General features: G+C 39.8%; 2 protein-coding genes across 8 annotated transcripts in view; one reads left to right on the top strand and one right to left on the bottom strand.

Annotated features, from left to right (window-relative positions):
- Positions 1–15896, bottom strand: part of LOC125486588 (glucagon-2-like) — a 32492-nt gene extending 16596 nt beyond the window's left edge. The window contains exons 1-2 of the mRNA XM_048614665.1: positions 15352–15896; positions 11535–11698 (exon numbers count right to left, since the gene is read on the bottom strand). The gene's annotated coding sequence lies outside the window, so the exon portion shown is untranslated. The remainder of the gene's footprint in view (positions 1–11534; positions 11699–15351) is intronic.
- Positions 15897–16114: 218 nt separating this feature from the next.
- The window catches only part of LOC109914038 (transformer-2 protein homolog alpha-like), a 25086-nt gene continuing 21231 nt past the window's right edge, over positions 16115–19969 (top strand). For all 7 annotated transcript variants that reach the window (XM_048614474.1, XM_048614471.1, XM_048614469.1 and 4 more), the window contains exon 1: positions 16115–16309. In XM_048614474.1, the coding sequence (XP_048470431.1) occupies positions 16274–16309 (36 nt within the window). In that variant the 5' untranslated portion in view covers positions 16115–16273. The remainder of the gene's footprint in view (positions 16310–19969) is intronic.

Genomic DNA, 19969 nt, shown 5'->3' with positions numbered 1-19969 from the left:
TATTTTATTGAATTTGCCTTTGCCAAGAGTATGTTTATGGGATTTTACTATACTGGGACAATTAATTAGTAATAGTTAATATATCTGTTATTTTGTTAAGCCTTCCAATAGAGTTCCAGTTAAGCCAAATCTTTAATTTTTATTTTGTCTGTATTTTAACTGTAGTGTAAAAATGAAGTGTTTTTTTGTTTAAAGTCAAGTAGTTTGACCAATTGACTTGCATCTGGAACACAACGCTTTACACCAACCTATAAAATAAGAAAATGTTTGGTTCTAGGCTATCTTCTTAATATATTTTGAGAGGGTTTCATCTGGTCCATAACAAACTGGGGTTCTTGTCAGGATCAAAATTTCTAATTCTAGGTTGGTTTTAAGGATTATTAGACTCAGAGGCAGTGAGTGGTGAGTCTTTTTTATTTATTTTCGGTGTTACATTCGGCTGGTTGAAATAAGGTGTGCCTTGTATAACAATGGCTCTTTCAGTCACTAAGAGTTTCCTGGGGTGGAAGAAGTCACTTTGGGTGTTTTACACAATGTGAGCAAGGCAAAGCTTTTGGAATTGGCAAACAGGTTGAAGTTGGAGTTGCCTGTGTCTATGAGAAAAGGAGAAATAATTGCAGCAATAGCTCTACATTTGCAATTGCCAGTAATATCACCAGAATCATTGGAGTTTGCTAAAATTCAGTTACAAATGAAGTAGTGTGAATTTGAGGCAATGGCAAGGGAAAAAGAAAAGGAAAGAATATCCCTGGCAGAACAAAAGTAAAGAGAAAAGGAAATGAAACAGTTTGAATTATGATTGAAAGCTGGGGAAAAAGAAAAGGAAAGGATGGCCGTAGTAGAAAAAAGGGAGTAAGAGAGAGTTTTTGAATTTCAGAGGTTGGAACGAAACTCAACATTGACTTAAAATGGCAGAGGTAGAGGTGTAAGGTAGGAGTAGTGTTGAGAACAGTGATGGAGAGCAATCCCATCATAGCCAAAGGCCTGGTGGGGATCTGTTTTAATATATCCAAGCATTGCATAAGTTCCATGAGAAGGATGTAGAAACCTTTCTCATTTCATTTGAGAAAGTGGCTAAATAAATGAAATGGTCAGTGACCATGTGGTTATTGTTGAGCTAAACAAGTTGGTAGGTAGAGCTAGTGAGGTATTTCCGTCACTATCAGAAGAGGTATCTTGGGGATATAATGAGATGAAAATGCCATCTTAAGTGCATATGACCTAATATCAGGAAGCCTACAGACAACATTCTAGGAATCTAAGGAGGGACCCTGGTCAAATGCACATAGAGTTTGAAAGAATCAGACAAAGTAACTTTGACAGGTGGATAAGGGCATTGAAAATAGATTAAATATATGACACTCTGAGAGAAAATTAATTTGGAGAAGTTCAAAAATTCACTTCCTGAAGTAATGAGAACTCATGTGGAAGTGCAGAGAGTTAAGACTGCAAGATTAGCAGTGGTCATGGCAGATGATTATGAGTTGGTTCATAAATCAAAGTATGGCTTCCGACATCAATTTCCATCTGTTAGGGTTAGAAATTGGGGAAAAGAGAAATCATCAGGTAGTAAGGGAAAAGGAGATCTCATTGTAGATAACAAAGATACTTTACCACAATGTAAAAAGGCAACCCATGACAGGGAAAGAGAAGTAAAAAAGATCAGGTGCTTTCACTGTAAGAAAGTATGTCACCTGAAGTTGCAGTGTTGGTGATTGAGAAAAAGCATTGGGTAGATGGGTGTGGGAAAACAGGATAAGGCAGTGAGTTTTGTTGAAGTAGTAAAGGAAAGCACAGTGGAAGCTAAAAAGCTACAAAAGAAAGTACAACCTGTTCGGGGGTTGGTTGAGGAAAAAGTGCCAGATCTCTTTAAAGAATTTACTTGCCTGGGTAACATTTACTCATGTATGCCGGGAGAGCAGGTAAAGAGATTAAGATTTTAAGAGATACGGGAGCAAGTCAATCTTTGGTAGTGAGAGATGAGGAGATATGTAATTCAGAAGGAGTATTGCCGGAAAAAGTGGTAATGTGTGGAACTCATGGTGAGAAGAGCAGTGTTCCATTATATGGATTAAGGTTTCAGGGTCTGGTGGAAAGTGGTGAATTGGCAATATGTGTAATAGAGAAATTCTCTGTTCCAGAAATACAGATTATCCTTGGTAATGGTATAGCTGGATCAAAGGTGAGAGTGAAGCATACTGTGGTTGAGAAACCAGTCGGAAATTAGGTAACTGAGGCGTTACAGGAAATATATCCTGGGATTTTTCCTGACTGTGTGGTAAAAAGGTTACAAAGCCATAAGTGGAAACAGGAGGAGAAATCAAAGAGCAAAGTTAAGGAAGTTAAAGTTCAATTATCAGTAACTACGTTTGATCAAATAGTTGGATAAAACAAGAGCAGATGGAGGACAAAGCGAATATTTTTAATTCAGTGAAAATAGCTGAATTACAATGGAAAGATGATAAACTAAAAACATACACAGAAGAAGAGCCTGAGTTTATCCCAGAATGTTACTATCTTCAAAATGAAGTTTTGTTGAGGAAATGGAGACCATCCCATATTCAGGTGGATGAGAAATGGGCAGAGGTTCTTCAAGTTGTATTACTAGTGGGTTATAGAAAGGAGGAGTTGCAGGTAGCACATGAATTACTAGTAGGAGGTCGTTTGAAGGAAAATTCAAGCCAAAATACAAAGATATTTTTATAAGCATGGTCTGCATAAAGATATGCTTGAATTTTGCTGGACATATCATACATATCACGTAATTGGAAAACCTCAGGCAGTGATAAAACCAACACCCTTAATACCTCATTTGAGGAACCTTTTAGAAGCGTCTTCATTGATTGTGTAGAAGCCCTACATAAATCAAGAAGTGGAAATCAGTTTCATTAACCATAATGGATGCATCTACTAGATTTCCAGAGACCATTCCATTATGCAGTATCATGGCTAAAAGGATTGTAAAAGAGTTACTCAAACTCTTTTTTACTAGATATGGTCTACTCACAGAAATACAATTGTATCAAGGATCAGATTTTGCATCAAAAATTATTCAAGGAAGTTAAGGATAATTTAGGAATAAAACAATTCAAATCCACTGCACACCATCCAGAATCATTAGTTTTAATGTATTAGAGGGGTGGCATCAAACTTTAAAGACAATGTTGAGGGTTTATAGTCAAGACTATCCAGAGGATTGGAACAAAGGAATTCCACTTGTACTTTTTGCAGTTAGGGAGGCACCTAATGAATCAACTAAATTTAGTCCATTTGAATTAGTTTTTAGGCATGCGGTGAGAGGTCCAATTAAATTAGTTAAGGAAAAATTGGTAAGTTCAGTGAGAACTTATTTAGACTATATGTCAAATTTAAGGGAAAGATTAAATAGAGCTCATTAAATAATGAGTTGACTTGACAGCATTTGAAAGTAGTACAGCATGTGATGAAACAGGAAGCAGACAAGAAATCAAAAATTTGTAAGTTTGCTACTGGAGATAAAGTGCTAGTGTTACTCCTAGTGGTAGGTGAACCTTGAAAAGCAAGGTTTAATGGATGTTATCAAATTGAAAGGAAATTGAGTGATGTGAATTATTTGATAAGGACGCCAGATAGAAAGAAATCTCACAGAGTGTTTCATTTGAATATGCTCAAAAGATATTTTGATAGGGAAGGAAAGCAAAAGGAGAAATGTGGTACCAGTTACAACATAGAGTGAGGAACCAAGTTCAGAGCATTCTGAATTGGACATTCCTCAAAGTAAATTGGACGATGAGAAAGTTCTCAAAAATTGGGATAAGTTATTGAGTTACCTTCCCGAGGAAAATTGAAATGACCTGAAAGAGCTATTACTATTGCATGGGGAGATATGTGGGAATAAGCTGGGAAGTTCTAATCTAATTATGCATGATGCAGATCTAGGAAACACTGTTCCAATTAAATAACATCCATATAAACCAAACCCTCTAAAGTTGACACAGGTTCAAAAAGAGATTGAAAGCATGCTCAAAGACAATATAATCTAAGTGAGTTGAAGCAAATAGAGCTCACACATAGTAATGGTGCCAAAACCAGATGGTACCCAACAATTATGTGTGGACGATTGGAAAGACAATGCAGTCACAATATCTGATTCACATCCTATTATGCGTTTGGAAGACTGTAATGAGAAAGTTGGATAAGAAACTTATATTTCTAAGTTGGACTTACTCAGAGAATACTGGCAGGCATCTTTATCTGATAGAGTGAAGGAAATTTCAGCTTTTGTGATCCAGAGTGAACTGTATCAGTTTAAAGTCATGCCATTTGGTGTGAAAAGGCACCAGCCACATTTCAAAGACTAATCAATAAAGTCATTTCTAGATTACCCAGTTGTGTGGTCTACAACGACTATCTGGTAATTTTTAGTCACACAAGCAAGAAACATTTGGAACATCTACGGGAACTGTTCAATCAACTTTGGGAGGTAGGCTTGGTGATGAACCTGCATAAGCGTAGCTCACCAAAGCCCAAGTCATGTTCCTGGGCCATGTCATTGGACACGGATGGATGGCCCAATGGGATGTGAAAACAAAGGTAATTCGGGAATTTCCCATACCATCGACGAAGAAGGAAGTACTATGATTCCTGGGACTGCGTGGATTTTAATGGAAGTTCATACCAAATTTTAGCATTGTGGTTGCTCCACTGACTGACTTATTGAAGAAGTGCAGAAAATTTCAGTGGATGGAGGACTGTCAGAAGGCATTTGACAGCCTGAAAGCTGTGTTAACCACTGCTCAAGTGTTAGCCACATCTAATAAAGCCATTTAAGGTGGTTATCTATGCAAGCAATGTGCGTGTCAGTGCTGTAGTCTTGCATGAACACAACAAGAAGATAGAAAGAGTATTGGGTATTCTTCCAGAAAATTGATTAATCACCAACAGAAATGTAGCACACTTGAGAAGGAGACTTTGAGTTTAGTGTTGGCACTGCAACGTTTCAACATTTATATAGCCAGTAATGCGTCTGGGAGAATTATATACGCTGATCATAACCCCTTAAAGTATTTGGAAAAATGTAAGGATAAAAATACCAGACTGTTTAGATGCAGCTTATCATTGCAGTCATTAAATTTGAAAATTATGCACGTGGCAGGACGAGAGAACGTTGTTGCAACTTTGATGAAAGAAGACGGAAGCGTTCAGTGGCAAGAAGAAAATGGTCTGAAATGGACCGTAGTAGTGAATGCTTGCATTGTTAGGGTCAATGTAATATATACATATTGTAATTTACTAAAAGTGTAGGGCTAAAGGTTTTTAAAAATGAAGCTATTCTTGTATATCCTTGTAGATGGGCATTTCAGGGGGGAGGTGTCACAATACTATGGCTTTAAAAGAGGTGCACTTTGTTCTGTTTTTTTATGAAGAGACAGTGAGATAGACATGACAAGCCAATGAACTGAACAGCTTGTGAGGCCTTGGGTTTTTTTTTAAAGTTGGAACAATAGAAGCAGCTTGAATGGGTGGGGTCAAGCTCCCACAGAACCAGAACTTTTAGTTTTAGTTTTCAGCAGTTGCTGTGTTCTTGAAGCTGGATGTGGAAGCTCTTATTCCTGTTACAGCTAAAAGCTGGAGTTCTCTTCTTGCTGCCAGAATTGCATGTGAGACAAATCTATTTTACTGAATTTACCATTGCCAAGGGTCTGTTTATGGGATGTTACTATATTGGAACATTTAATTAGTAGTAGTTAATGCGTCTATTATTATATTAAGCTTTTCGATAGAGTTCCAATTAAGCCAATTCTTTATTTTATTTTGCCTGTATTTTAACTGTAGTGTAAAAGTAAAGTGTTCTTTTGTTAGAAGTCAAATAGTTTGACCAATTAAATTGCAAATGGAACACAATGCTTTACATTGACCTTTAAAATAAGAAAATGTTAAGATCTAGGCTATCTTCTTAATATATTTTGAGGGGGTTTAGTCCAGTCCATAACAATAGAAATGGGGTTTATTAGAAATAGACAGGATAATACCACAGGTAACTATAGAGAAATAGCAGAAATAAATATCTTTCTTCACTAATTGCTAGGGGAGTACAACAGGTCAATATACTGTTAGATGAAGAGATGACTAATGAGACATTTAAAATGAAAAAAAGATTATAATTGTATATATAAATAATTATTATAAAGTATTAATTCAAAGTGGATAAAACTCCTGTCCAGCTAGATTGCATCCACGCAGTTTAAAATAATGCAGGAGAGAGAACATATGCAGTACCAATCATACCTAATAATTCATTATAGATGGTGTAGTGACAGTGTCGCCAAACATTACAGCACTCTCCGTGAGCAGCAACCACACACACTTCCCACATGCTTGGACGTCCGGGTGCTCATCAGCAAAGCAGGGTGCCTGCTTCCCTCACCCTGACATGTCTGGGGAAATTGGTAGGAATCATCCTGGTCATCTGTGGACTGCCAGCTCTTAACAGGGTGCATGGTTGGGCATCAATGATAGTACCAGCAATCTCAGTAGCCAATAGTTTCACATGCAACAAATGGGAGAAAAAGGTGAGCAGGGCACAATGGGAGCGTGGTGTCAAGATAATGAGGCACATCTGGGAAGATAGCATGAGTAGACTCACTGGGGATCATGGAGAGAAACGCTCCATGAAACTGACTGAGATTGACAATTTACTGATTTCTGGTAAAATTCAGTCCGAAGAATGGGCAAATAATTATCAAATGAAGTTCAACACAGATAAATGTGAAATAGCACATTTTGATTGGAGGAATAAAGAGGACATTTATTACTTGGAAAATCTGAGTCTAGGTGAGTAGAGGATCACTGGATTCTTTCAATATTCTAAAGACTAAACATTGTGCCACAAGTTAGTAAGGCCACAAAGACACAAACCAAGTACAAGGTTTTATTTCTCAAAAGATAGAATTAAAAAGTAGTGAAGTTGATGTAGACCAGTATTAAATGTTGGTTAGACCTCACCTGAAGTCTTGCAGACAATTTGATCATTAAATTTTGAAGGGATCGCAGAGGAAAATTACCAGGATGATACTGCAAATATGAGAATGATGAGCTGGGAAGGTCTTAAAAAGGGAGGCTGAGGGGTGACCTTATAGAAATGTTTAAAATAATGAAAGGCTGTTTCCTCTTGGGGAAAGAGCATAACTAGAAGCTATCAATGTAAATTAGCCACTAAGAAATCTAATAGGGAATTCAGCAGAAATACCTTTACCCAAAAAATGATAATCACGTGGAACTCAGTACCATAGGAGTGATTGAAGTGATAAAGGGGAAGCTAGACAAGAATAGAGTCAGAAAGTCATAGAGTCATACAGGATGAAACAGACCCTTTCGTCCAATTCATCATGCCGACCAGGCTGTCTAAATTGAATTAGTCCCATCTGCCTGCATTTGGCCCATATCCCTTTAAACCCTACCTATTCATGTCCCTGTCCAAATGTCTTTTAAATGTTGTAAATTGTACCAGCCTCCACCACTTCCTGTACCAGTTCATTTCATACACGCACCACCCTTTGCATGAAGAGGTTGATACTTTGGTCCCTTTTAAATCTTTCCCCCCTCACCTTAACCTTATGCCCCCAAGTTTTGGACTTTCTTATTCTGGAGAAAAGATCTTGGCTATTCACCTCAACTATGCCTCTCATGATGTTATAAAGCCTTGTAAGATCACCTGTCAGCCTCCTGTGCTCTAGGGAAAGAAGTCCCAGCCTATCCAGCCTTTCCTTATGACTCAAACCCTCCTGTCCCAGTAACAGCCTTATAAATCTTTCTGTACCCTTTCCAATTTAATAACATGCTTCCTATAGCTGAGCGACCAGAATTGTATGCAGTACTCCAAAAGTGGACACACCAAAGCCTTGTTCAGCTGCAACATGATGTCCCAATTCCTACACTCAGTGTTCTGACTGATGAAAGCAAGCATGCTAAACACCTTCTTCACCTATCTACCTGTGACGCTACTTTCAAGGAACTATGTAGCTGTACCGCTAGGTCTCTCTGTTTGACAACACTCCACAGGAGCCTAGTTTTTTCACTGTGTAAGTCCTACCATGGTTTGTCTTATCAAAATGCAACACCTCACATTTTCCCAATTAAACTCCAGTTGTCACTTCTCGTTGTACTCTTGGATAACCTTCTTCATTGTCCACTATACCACCAATATGAGGGAAAGGGGAAGGGGAGGGGCTTACTCTGATAGATTTAGGTGAAAAAAGAAGAGGCTTGAGTGAAGCATCAACAATGGCATGGACTGTTTGGGCCAAATGGCCTGTCTTATGCTGCATATTTGATTTAAAATTTATTATTGTCTGCACTTCAGCTTCATCAGGGCTTATTCTAGGCTACGGTCTGCGGCACATACTGCATATATGTAGGATCTGACTCGATGTTTTCAGAACATGAGGAAGCCCCATTCAACGCCCAGCCCAATCCTTACAGGCTTTTCGACTGGATCCATTCCAGTAATGTTTGATTTAAGCTTCTCATTCTTGTGCTCAATTCCGTTCATAGCTGTTACTCTCCCTTTCTCTGAAAATTATTCTCACTTTGTAACTCACCAATGTCTCTGCACTCCTCCAAGTTTGGGAGGTGACGGCCTAGTGGTATTATCGCTAGACTATTAATCCAGAAACGCAACTAATGTTCTGGAACCCGGGGTCGAATCCTGCCATGACAGATAATAGAATATGAATTCAATTTAAAAAATGGAATTAAAAATCTACTGAGTACCATGAAACCATTGCTGATTGTCCAAAAAATCCATCTGGTTCACTAATGTCCTTCAGGGAAGGAAATCTGCCATCCACACCTGGTCTGGCTTACATATGACTGCAGACCCAAAATATGGTTGACACTCAACTTCCTTCTGAAATGGCCGAGCAAGCCATTCAGTTGTGTCAATCAAAGAAGTGAAACCAGGTGGACCAGCTGGCATTGACCTATGCACCGGAGAAGACAATGGCAGAAATAGTTCTGTCGACCCTGCAAAGTCCTCCTTGCTAACATCTGGCGGGCTACTGCCAAACTTGAGAGAGCTGTCTCATGGACTATTCAAGCAACAGCCTGACATAGTCATACTCACGGAATTATACCTCACAATGTCCCAGACACCACCATTGCCATCCCTGGATATGTTGTGTTCCCCTGGCAGGACAGCCCCAGCAGAGGTGGTGGCACAGTGGTATACAGTCGGGAGCGAGTTGCCCTGGGGGCATTAACATTAACTCTGGACCCTATGAAGTCTCGTGGCTTCACGCTAGACATGGGCAAAGAAACGTCCTGTTAGTTACCACTTACCATCCTCCCTCCCGTGATGAATCGATACTCCTCCACATTGAACAATGTCCTTTGAACATTGAAAACTGGTGGAAGCAAGGTAGCAAAATGTACTCTGGGTGGTGGAGTTTCAATGTCCACCAGCAAGAGTGGCTCAGCAGCAACACCTCTAATCAAGCTGTTCGGGTCCTAAAGGATATAGTTGCTAGATTGGGTCTGCGGCAGGTGTTGAGGGAAGCAACAAGAAGGAAAAACATACTCGTCCTCACCCTTACCAATCTGTTGGCTAGAGATGCATCTGTACATGACAGTATCAGTGAAAGTGATCATCGCACAGTCCTTGTGGAGACAAAGTCCTGCCTTCACATTGAGAATAACCTCCATTGTGTTGTGTGGCACTATCACGATGCTACATGGAACAGACTTTGAACAGATCTAGCAATTCAAAACTGGGCATCCATGAGGCACTGTGGGCCATCAACAGCAGCAGAACAATACTCCAGCACAATCTGTAAACTCATGGCCCGGCATATCCCCCACTCAACCATTACCATCAGGCCAGGGGATCAACTCTGGTTGAATGGAGAGTGCAGGAAGGCATGCCGGGAACAGTACCAAGCATTCCTAAAAATGAGGTGTCAACCTGGTGAAGCTACCAAACAGGACTACTGCATGCCAAATAGCTATGTAGCAAGTGATAGACATAACTAAGCAAGCCCACAACCAACGGATCAGATCTAAGCTCTGCAATCCTGCCACATCCAGTTGTGAATAGTGGTGGACCATTAAACAACTCACTGGAGGAGGAGGCTCCACAAATATCCCGATCCGCAATGATAGAAGAGCCTAGTACACCAACGCAAAAGTAAGGCTGAAGTATTCACAGCAATTTTCAGACAGAAATTCTGAGTGGATAATCCATCTCAGCCTCCTCCCAGCATCACAGATACCAGTCTTCGGCCAATTCGATTCACTCTGAGTGATACCAAGAAACAGTTGGAGACACTGGATACTGCAATGGCCATGGCCCCTGAGACATTCTGGCAATAGTACTGATGGCTTGTGCTCCTGAACTTGCCACTCCACTAGCCAAGCTTTTCCAGTACAGTTACTACACCATGTGGAAAATTGCCCAGTTATGCCCTGTACAAAAATAGCAGGACAAATCCAACCCAGCCACTTACTGCCCCATCAGTCTACTCTCAATCATCAGGAAAGTGATGGAAAGTATCATCAACAGTGCTACCAAGCAGCACCTGCTCAGCAAGCAGCACCTGCTCAGTTGTGTTCCACCAGGGCCACTCAGCTCCTGACCTCATTACAACCTTGTTTCAAACATAATCAAACAGCTGAATTCCAGAGGTGAGGTGAAAGTGACAGCCCTTGATATCAAGGCTGCATTTGACTAACTGTGGCATTAAGGAGCCCTAGCAAAACTGGAATCAATAGGTGTCAGGGGCAAATTCTCCACTGGCTGGAGTCATACCACTGGAAATTGTTGTGGTTATTGGAGGTCAGTCATCTCAGCTCCAGGACTTCTTTGCAGGAGTTTCACAGGGTAGACCCAACTGTCTTCAGCTGCTTCAATGACCTTCCCTCCATCATAAGGTCAGAAGTCGGGATGTTTGCTGATGATTGTACTACGTTCAGCACCATTCACAACTCCTCATATACTGAAGCAGTCCATTTTCAAATGCAACAAGACCTGGACAATATCCAGGCTTGAAGTGGCAAGTGACAAATAACGTTTGCACCACACAAATGCCAGGCTATGACCATCACAATAAGAGACCACCCCTGAATCCCTCACTATCAACCTCTGCTGCCTTCAAGCCAAAACCAAAGTCACCCCAACCAGTGTCATCGAGCTGCAGTATGCAGATGATGCAAAAATAAAGTTGCTGGAAAAGCTCAGCAGGCCTGGCAGCATGTGAAGGAATAAACACAGTTAACGTCTCAGGTCCAGTGACCCTTCCTCAGAACCAGACCCGAAACGTTAACTCTGTTTTTTCCTTCACAGATGCTGCCAGACCTGCTGAGCTTTTCCAGCAACTTTGTTTTTGTTCCTGATTTACGGCATCCGCAGTTCTTTTGGTTTTTTGTTTAGTATGCAAATAATGCTTGTGTATGTGCAATCTCAGAGGTTGTAATCCAGACCATTGTAAGCACCTTTATGGAGGCAAATGACACCATGGACTGCACCGTAAACATTCGCAAGACAAAAGTCCTCCACCAACCTGGGCTGACATTGTAGGGCAAACTGCTGGTCATCAAGGTCCACGGGGAGGCCTTAGAGAACGTTGATCACTTCTAATACCTCGGGAGTATCCTGTTGGCCAAAGCAGCTGATGACAAAGAGATCCAGCATCACCTCCAGTGCGCTACCTCAGCCTTCGGCCACCTGAGGAAAAGGGTATTTGAGGACAATAATATCAGATCTGCACCAAGATCATGCTGTTGCCATCACTGAATCCCCATTATCAACATCCTGGGGGTTACCATTGACCAGGAACTTAACTGAACTCACCACATAAACACAGTGGCTACAAGATTTGATCAGAGGCTAGGAATGCTGCAGCGAGTAACTCACCCCCTGACTGCCCAAAACCTGTTCACTGTCTATAAGGCACAAGTCAAGAGTGTGATGGAATACTCCCCACCTGCCTGGATGGGTGCAGCTCCAACAACACTTAAGAAGCTTGACATCATCCAGGACAAAGCAGTCCACTTAATTCGCACCACATCCATAAACATCCACTCCCTCCACCACCAATAGCAGTAGTGTGTACTATCTACAAGATGCACTGCAGAAATGTACCAAAGATCCCAAAACAGCACCTTCCAAATCCATGACCACTTCCGTCTAGAAGGAAAAGGGCAGCAGATTCATAGGAACACCACCACCTGCAAGTTCCCCTCCAAGCCACTTACTCTCCTGATTTGGAATTATATACCCGTTCATTCAGTGTCGCTGGGTCAAAATCCTGAAATTCCCTCCCTAAAGGCACTGGAGTTCAGCAGTTCAAGAAGGCAACACACCTCCACCATCACGAGGGCAACTGGGAACGGGCAATAAATGCTGGCCAGCTAGCAACAGCCATATCCCATAAATAACAGAAAATCTGATTTCTTATCACAAGATTGGCCTTCAGCTGCCTAAATCCTTAACTTTACAATTTCTTTACTAAAATTTCAGCCTTTCTGTTTCTCCCTCCTCATTCAGGCATTTTTAAAAAAATGTACCTTCCTGAAGTAAGATAACAAGGTATAGAGCTGGATGAACACAGCAGGCCAAAGCATCAGAGGAGCAGGAAAGCTGACGTTTAGGGTCTCGACCCAAAACGTCAGCTTTCCTGCTCCTCTGATGCTGCTTGGCCTGCTGTGCTCATCCAGCTCTACACTTTGTTATCTCAGATTCTCCAGCATCGGCAGTTCCTACTATCTCTGTAACTACCTTCCTGAAGTGATGCCTTTGCTCACTTAGCTTAATATCTCCTTTGGCTGTCTATTTTTCTTGTTGTGCTCCAGTGAAATGCCTTGGATGTATTAATCGGTTGTACTTAGTTTAACGTAAAATAATTTGACCCAAATAGTGAACTAAGCCTGGAACCTTGTTTGTTTTTAATTGTTACAGTAGAAGCATAAAACAAATTTGAGAAATGTCAATTGCCTTTAAATTACTTAAGTAACATTATTATGCTGTATTATTTGCTCCACATAAAAGTTATTGACCAAGTCAATAGTTATTGATTATTCCATAAAGTTGAGTAAATCAAAGTACACTTTTATCATTCATAAACCATGACAGAGAACCACCACAACATTGTATATCATATAAACAAATTAACGTCATTAAATGCAGAAATCAGTTCATACCAATATTTAAAGTACAAAGATCTTTGTGATTTATGAGTTAATATTTAAAAATAATTAACAGCTGATCCAGATGGCACATTGGGGTAGTGTATTGCCCAGTACAATACTGACTCAATTCTGAATCAATTCGTTTATTGGCCTGCGCTAAATTTTAGCTCGAGCTGTAAAAAATCAGGACCGATGTACTAGGGATGTTTCCATTCCTACTCAATTTAATTGATAAGGAGCTTCAATCTGAAACATCTGTGTTCTGGTTGAAAGTACAACTTGGCCGAGTTGTTAACTTTCCAGACTGTCATAGACTTCCCTGGATTCGAAGAACAATCTCCAGGACACAAGTGTGAGTAAAGCCAAGAGAAAATGCATAGTAGGAATAAACAAAATGAACTTTTAATGTTCTTTGAACAGTTAAATTTATTTGTTACAATGATGCTTTGAGCAAAGTCAACATCAATCCATTTCTCTGACATGTTGCCATTACAATTGGAGTTGTGGAGAAGGTGCACTCAAAGATCACACAATGGTGGGTTGGTAGAAGGTGGGTATTTCTAAATGTGAGATCATATAATGAAACCCACAAAAATACACCAATCATGAGTTGGCATCTCGAGGTTGGGAACAGCCTCCTTGGTAGAAAAGTCTAGCCAAATTTTCTAGACATGTGTTTACAGAATGGGAATGATGTGACAAAACAGGATGCAAATTTATAATGAATTAATTAATACCATGCATCAAAGTAGCAACTAGAGCAGTAACAGACAAATGTGTTAAATATCATGTTAGAAAATTGGCGTAGAAGGGATTAAATTACTCTTTATTCCCTTTTCCCAAACACTGAAATTATTCAAAATTATTATCCATACTGGTGAGGTGACAGTGGCTATATTTCATTCAATATGAATAAGATTTGACATAAGCTAGAATCTGAGCAGAAACATCAAAGCACAACAACATTACCATCACACCCTGGGCAGAAGTAGGGCCTCCATGTAAAAGTTCCCTGATCTACCCAAGATGCCATGGCACCAGCTGATGCTATATGTAAAATCTTTACAAATCTCTCTCGAGAATTTTACATGTTTCAAGAGATTACTTCTCCTTCTTCTAAACTCTAAGCAATGTAATCTTACGTTTCTCAATTCAAGTCCATTCAATTTGGTCCATGAAAAAATGTCTACCCTTCTTTGTCTCCTGTTCAAATGGGAGTATAATGTCAGAAATCATAGTGTTGTCACTTTGGCTGAAATAGGAAAAGAGAATATTGGTTGAATGGAAATAGATGCAAAATGTTACAGTACAGGTGGATTTGTGTGTCCCTGTGATTGAAACACAAAATATTAGCAAGCAACTTCAGCAAGTAATTAAGACAAATTGAATGTTGGCTTTTATTGCAAGGGGTATGAAGAATTAGATGATTGACGTGTCGCAGGGTATTGAAGCAATCACAACTACAATACTGAGTAATGCTTGAATACTAGTCTCCTTTCTTAAGGAGGAATATTTTTACCTTGGAGGAAATTCAGAAAAGTTTCGCTAGGTTAATTCCAGAGATGAATGGGTACATTGCTTTAAGAACAAAAGTTGAGCTGATTAAGACTACACTGATTGCAGTTTGGAAGAAAAGGAGGTGATATTGTTGAAACATATAAGATTTGAAGCAGCTTGACAGAGTCGATGTTGAAACAATATTTCCCCTCACATGAAAATCTAGAACTAGGGGACACGGTTTAAGTGGTCTCAATTTACGATCGTGTAATTTCTTCTCAGTCTCATCGTAGGAATTCTGTTCCCCGGAAAACAATGGAGGATGGTTATTAAATATACTTAAAGCTGAGTTATACATATATTCGATGATCCAATGGAATCCAGTGTCATGAGAGGAATGGCGGTAGTGGAGGCCACAATCAGATCAGCCATGTTCTTATTGAAAACTTGAGCAGACTAAGTGGACCAAATGGCCTATACCTGCTTCTAATTCCAATGGTGTTATCCAAATCTGCTCCAATTTGGTTTCATTGACTTCTTTCTTTCTTTATGTTTTTATCTAGTAATTCCCGTGGCATTATTAGCCAAGGCACTGAGTTTAAGAGCAAGGAGGCTATGCGAAACTGTATAAAAAGTTGTTTAGGCCACAGTTAAAGCATAACATCCACTGAAGAGAATGTAGAGGAGATTTACCTGGATTTTGCTGGCTGGAAAGTTTAGTTATGAACAGAGATTGGACAGACTGGGTTTATTTTCCTTGGAGCAGAGCAGGTTGACAGGGACAACACTGAGATGTACAACATTGAGGAATGTAAACAGGGTAGACAGGAGAAGCTTGGTGAAGAGAACAATGAATGGGGGTACCGATTTAAACTAAGGGGTACTTGGTTTAGAGGGAGTGTGAGGAAACCTTTCTTCACTCGGAGGGTAGTGGAAATCTGGAAGTCCACTGCCTGTAAGGGAGAAATCCTCATAACACTTAAGAAACATTTAGATGTACACCAGCGACGTCAAGGCATACAAGGCCATGGGCCAAGTGCTGGAAAATGGGGTCAGAATAGTTGGGTGGTTAGTTCTGACTGGCACGGACTGAATGGGTTCTTCAAGAGTCTTTTTCTATGCCGATAGACCTCTACGACTCCCTTCTAATGCATGAAGGGAAAAGCAATTCCCATGTTCCCCCAGTTGTCACTCTCTGTCTCCAGAATCTGGATGCCAAATATTTGCTTTGAAACGAAAGCACAAATTAACTCAGTGACACGACTATATTCCGCTACCAGCGCCGCGCTACCTCTCCCTAACTTGACGGCGGGAAGCCCCACCCCGGCAGCCGAAAGGGGTGGTGCTGTGGTACAATGCTGAACGTTTATTGGTCCATAAACACATCAGTCAGCGTTATCCGATCCGTCATTTCCGCTAACAGGCTGAGTTGACGCGCTATAAAAGGCTGCCCGGTTGTCAGGGCGCCATTTTGTCAGCTGTCGGTTGTTTGGTTTAGTTGTGGTTAGGTTGCTAAAAGTTTGTCTTTATTTCCACTGGGTTTGAAAAATATATTTTTTTTTGTTGGTTTGTTTGTACCTGCGTGTGTGTGTTCCTTTTGTTTGCTTTTGTTAAAATGAGTGACACGGAAGACTTGACTGATGAGGAGAGGGTGAGTAGAAATGGTGCAATGAAGGGTTTAGTGCAGACGCTTGAGGATTTGACGTTCCAGGGTTTCTTTGATCTCTCACAATCTTATCCATAAATAATTCTTGTTTTACTCCAGATAATGCCCTGGGTGTGAAGTAGGTTTATTGTCATTGCGTGACTAGGGAGGCACCTGTGTATATTTTAAAAATTACTAAAAGCTCACTTCATTTTTAAAAGAAGATAAATTGACGGTTTTTCTAAAACAAAATTCATCTTTTCCCCAGTCCTCACTTCCTTTCGCTGCTTTTTACTTCCAATCTTAAATGAAAGCGCACGGTAGGTTTATTTATTATTGTCAGCCATCTTTGCAACATGCCTGACATTCTGCTTTCAAAGGACCAACTTATGTAATTTCTGTTTCCTTTTGAAAGATTTTTGAAGTTTTTTAATAGTTGCCAGTGCTTGGGAGTCTAGGAACTCGGCTTGATGTCTGTCATTGCTGCCTTTCTGATGGCTAGTTTGCTATTACTATATCTGATTCGGATAAGAAATTTTATTTAGATTACAGGTCTACATTGAACTAGCTGATCTCAGTTAGGAATTGAGTCACCCAAATTGGCTTTGGCATCCCTTGGTGAATGGGGCAGGTGTGTGAGACAACAGACTGCCAGAGTCCGATCAGATCCTGATGCCTGTCCAGTCGCCCTGTTAGAAAGTGCAGATGCATCGCTAAAGTGTGAATTTCGATGACATTTTCATCGGATGCACTGTTTTTCAAGTAGTGTTGTGATTGTTTACTGTTTCCTTTGTCATGTCATGTTCTTCAGTGACATGTATTTGTGATGTATATTGTAACTGTCTGTAATTCCCTGTAAAATGACCTTTGGAGTTAATCTTGTTTAATTGAAATTGATTGTTATGGCTGTTGGGATTGGCTGTCAACTGGTTATATTTCAAGTGTTACATTTCGGAGGATCCTATTGTAACAAACTTTTAATACATTTTCTGGTTTGATTTGGAAAATTCTCAGATGTACTAAGTCAGACATTGCAACTGAGTAAAACAGCATCAGTCATATGTCCATTTATTGAAAGTTACTTTGTTAGCATTACCCTCAATTAGATAAGTCAAAGCAATTACAGTAAAGTAGCCCAAGGCGATGCATCTTTTGATTTCTGTTCACGCTGCAGGGTGTCAATAATGAGCTATGTGAAGTAAAACATGTAGCCCAATGTTTTGTTCTCCCCTGTGCTTTTCTCAGTATATTGTATTTAGAACTTCTAATTTTAAAGTCTCAAGATCAGTAATACATAAAAATGGTGTAATGTGCATGAGCTATATATTGCAAATCTTAGTTTATTATGCTGCCTTGTTGAGGACAGTGACTTATAATCTCACTTACTCATCTTTGCTACTTAAACGTATTAAGAGAAATCTGCTACTTGTGATTCTGAAGTATGCAGACCTGAAGTCACCAAGGCCTGATGATCAGTCCTGTTGAGTTAGGTTATGTTTGCATAGCAGTGAGGGAATTACAATTGCTACAATTGCCCTGGCTCCTGACTGCCACCCAGCAACTGCTGCTGGAAAATGCGCACCTCAACTGAATGTGAGACTTCCTTTTTAAGAGTGTGAAACTTTACAGTGAAATTAAAAGCATCAGTTTTAATTTTAATTTTTCTTTCATGGTCACTGGTAAGGCTAGCAGTTTTTGCATAACCCTAGTTCCCTTTGAGAAAATGGTGAGCTGCATTCTTGAGCCATGCAATAGGATAGTTAAAAATGTCAAGAAGGAAACTACCAAGTAGGACCCCTAACCCAAGAGCCAATTATAGGACGAAAGTTTGTGATTGGCTTTTGTAACAGAGGTTGGATTAAAACTGTTTTCTGTTTACTTTGATACTTCAAACATAATGAACCATTGAAAAAAAATTTAACACTTCCAATCAAGACAAATTTTCAATGGAAATAAAGTGGCAGACTGGTTGTGAAACAGATGTGAAAAAATACATATGGCTAATATACGTACATACCCTTGCATACTATTATAATGTTAGAAGACATTCTGTAGGGTAATAGAATGCGTGAGCTGTTCTAAGTTTTATTCCCAAGTACTTTTCTATGTCCTCAATCTTGTGATCCTGAACTATCTAAAAGAGGAGCATGATTCCTGTCCTAGGTTCTGACGAAAATTCAGCAATACAAAATATAAACTAACATGTTTTGCCACGGCATTTCCTGTTTCCTTTTTGAATTCTAGCCTCTCAAATGCTATCCGTGCATTAGTACTTCAGAAAAAGGGGTCAGTTTGATCAAAAGGCCTAATTAGTTTATTATCTCTGTGGGCACTGAAATTATACCAGCAGCCATAAGCTTTTTACCTAAACTTTGTAGTCTGTTTGCCTTGGTACCACCAGTTAGTGTTAACTTTCACTGAGTCATCATTGAATTAGCTGCCATATCTTAATCTATTTAAGTGGAGCACTCAACTTTTTTAGTTGTTTAACATTTTTATTCTTTCAAACAAATTTATAGGATCCAACAATGCTTATATAGGCTTTAGAGAAGGAATTTTGTTTTATGAAGCATTGAGGAAGGATGTACTGTTCTTGGAGGGGTTTCCAAGGAAGTTTACAAGCATGATCTTGGGAATGAAGGGCTTGTGTGACTCTGGGTCTGTACTCAGTGGAGTTTAGAAGGATGAGGTTGGCTTCTCATTGAAACTCTCGAAATACTGAGGCCTGGATAAAGTGGACATGATGTTTGCACTAGTAGAAGTCAAAATCCAAAAGCACAGCCTCAGTGAAGATACTACTCTTTAGACTGAGATGAGCGGAATTTCATCAGCCAGTGGTGAATCTATAGAACTCATTGCCACAAAAAGCTTTGGAGGCCAAGTCATTGAGTGTACTTAAAGATATATAGGTTCTTGATTAGTAACCTTTGATCCCATTACAGGGAAGAAGGCAGGAGAATAGGGTTGAGAAGCATATAAGCCATGATTGAGTGGCAGAGCAGACTCAGTAGGCTGAATGGCCTAATTCTGCTCCTTATCTTTTGTTTATGGAGTTTACGGTATTTGTATGCATAGCATTGTATGTAGCCATCTCAGATCTTCAGTGTTTTGTACAAAAATTTCCAGAAAGAAAGGTATCTTTGATTTCAGTGAAGGAACTACTAAATATCTGAAAGAATGAAGGCAACCATAAAAATAAATGTAATTAACTTGTTGCATGTGTTAAAACTGCAGTTTGATTATCATGCACCTGCTGACCTTGTTCTTGTAGGTGGTAGATGGATATTGGAAGGTGCTGCCTAAGGAGTTTGGTGAGTTACTGCAGTCATCTTGTAGATGGTTCATACTGTAGCTTGGATGTGGTGCAGTGTACTCATCAATGTAACCCTTAATTTAGCAAGAAATTGAATTTTGACATCCATCATTAGAACCTCATCCGTGGAGGAAACTTATCATCTTGAGAGACTTTAGTGATACTTTTGAAAACTAAAGCACCTTCGGTCTCTGTTTGAATAATATGCTTAGAAATTTTTGCCATTAAAATCAATTGAAATAAACTGTCATTTTAAGTACTTTTTCACTTGATAATTGAAATTGCAAATCTGGGGATTTTAATGTTGTTAGGAGCTGCAGATGCTGGAGAATCTGAGATAACAAGGTGTAGAG

This window comes from Rhincodon typus, chromosome 30, assembly GCF_021869965.1.
Source record: "Rhincodon typus isolate 14 chromosome 30, sRhiTyp1.1, whole genome shotgun sequence".
Taxonomy (NCBI): Eukaryota; Metazoa; Chordata; class Chondrichthyes; order Orectolobiformes; family Rhincodontidae; genus Rhincodon; species Rhincodon typus.
Note: the sequence above shows the minus strand (reverse complement) of the source record. Positions and strands in the feature narration are given on the sequence as shown.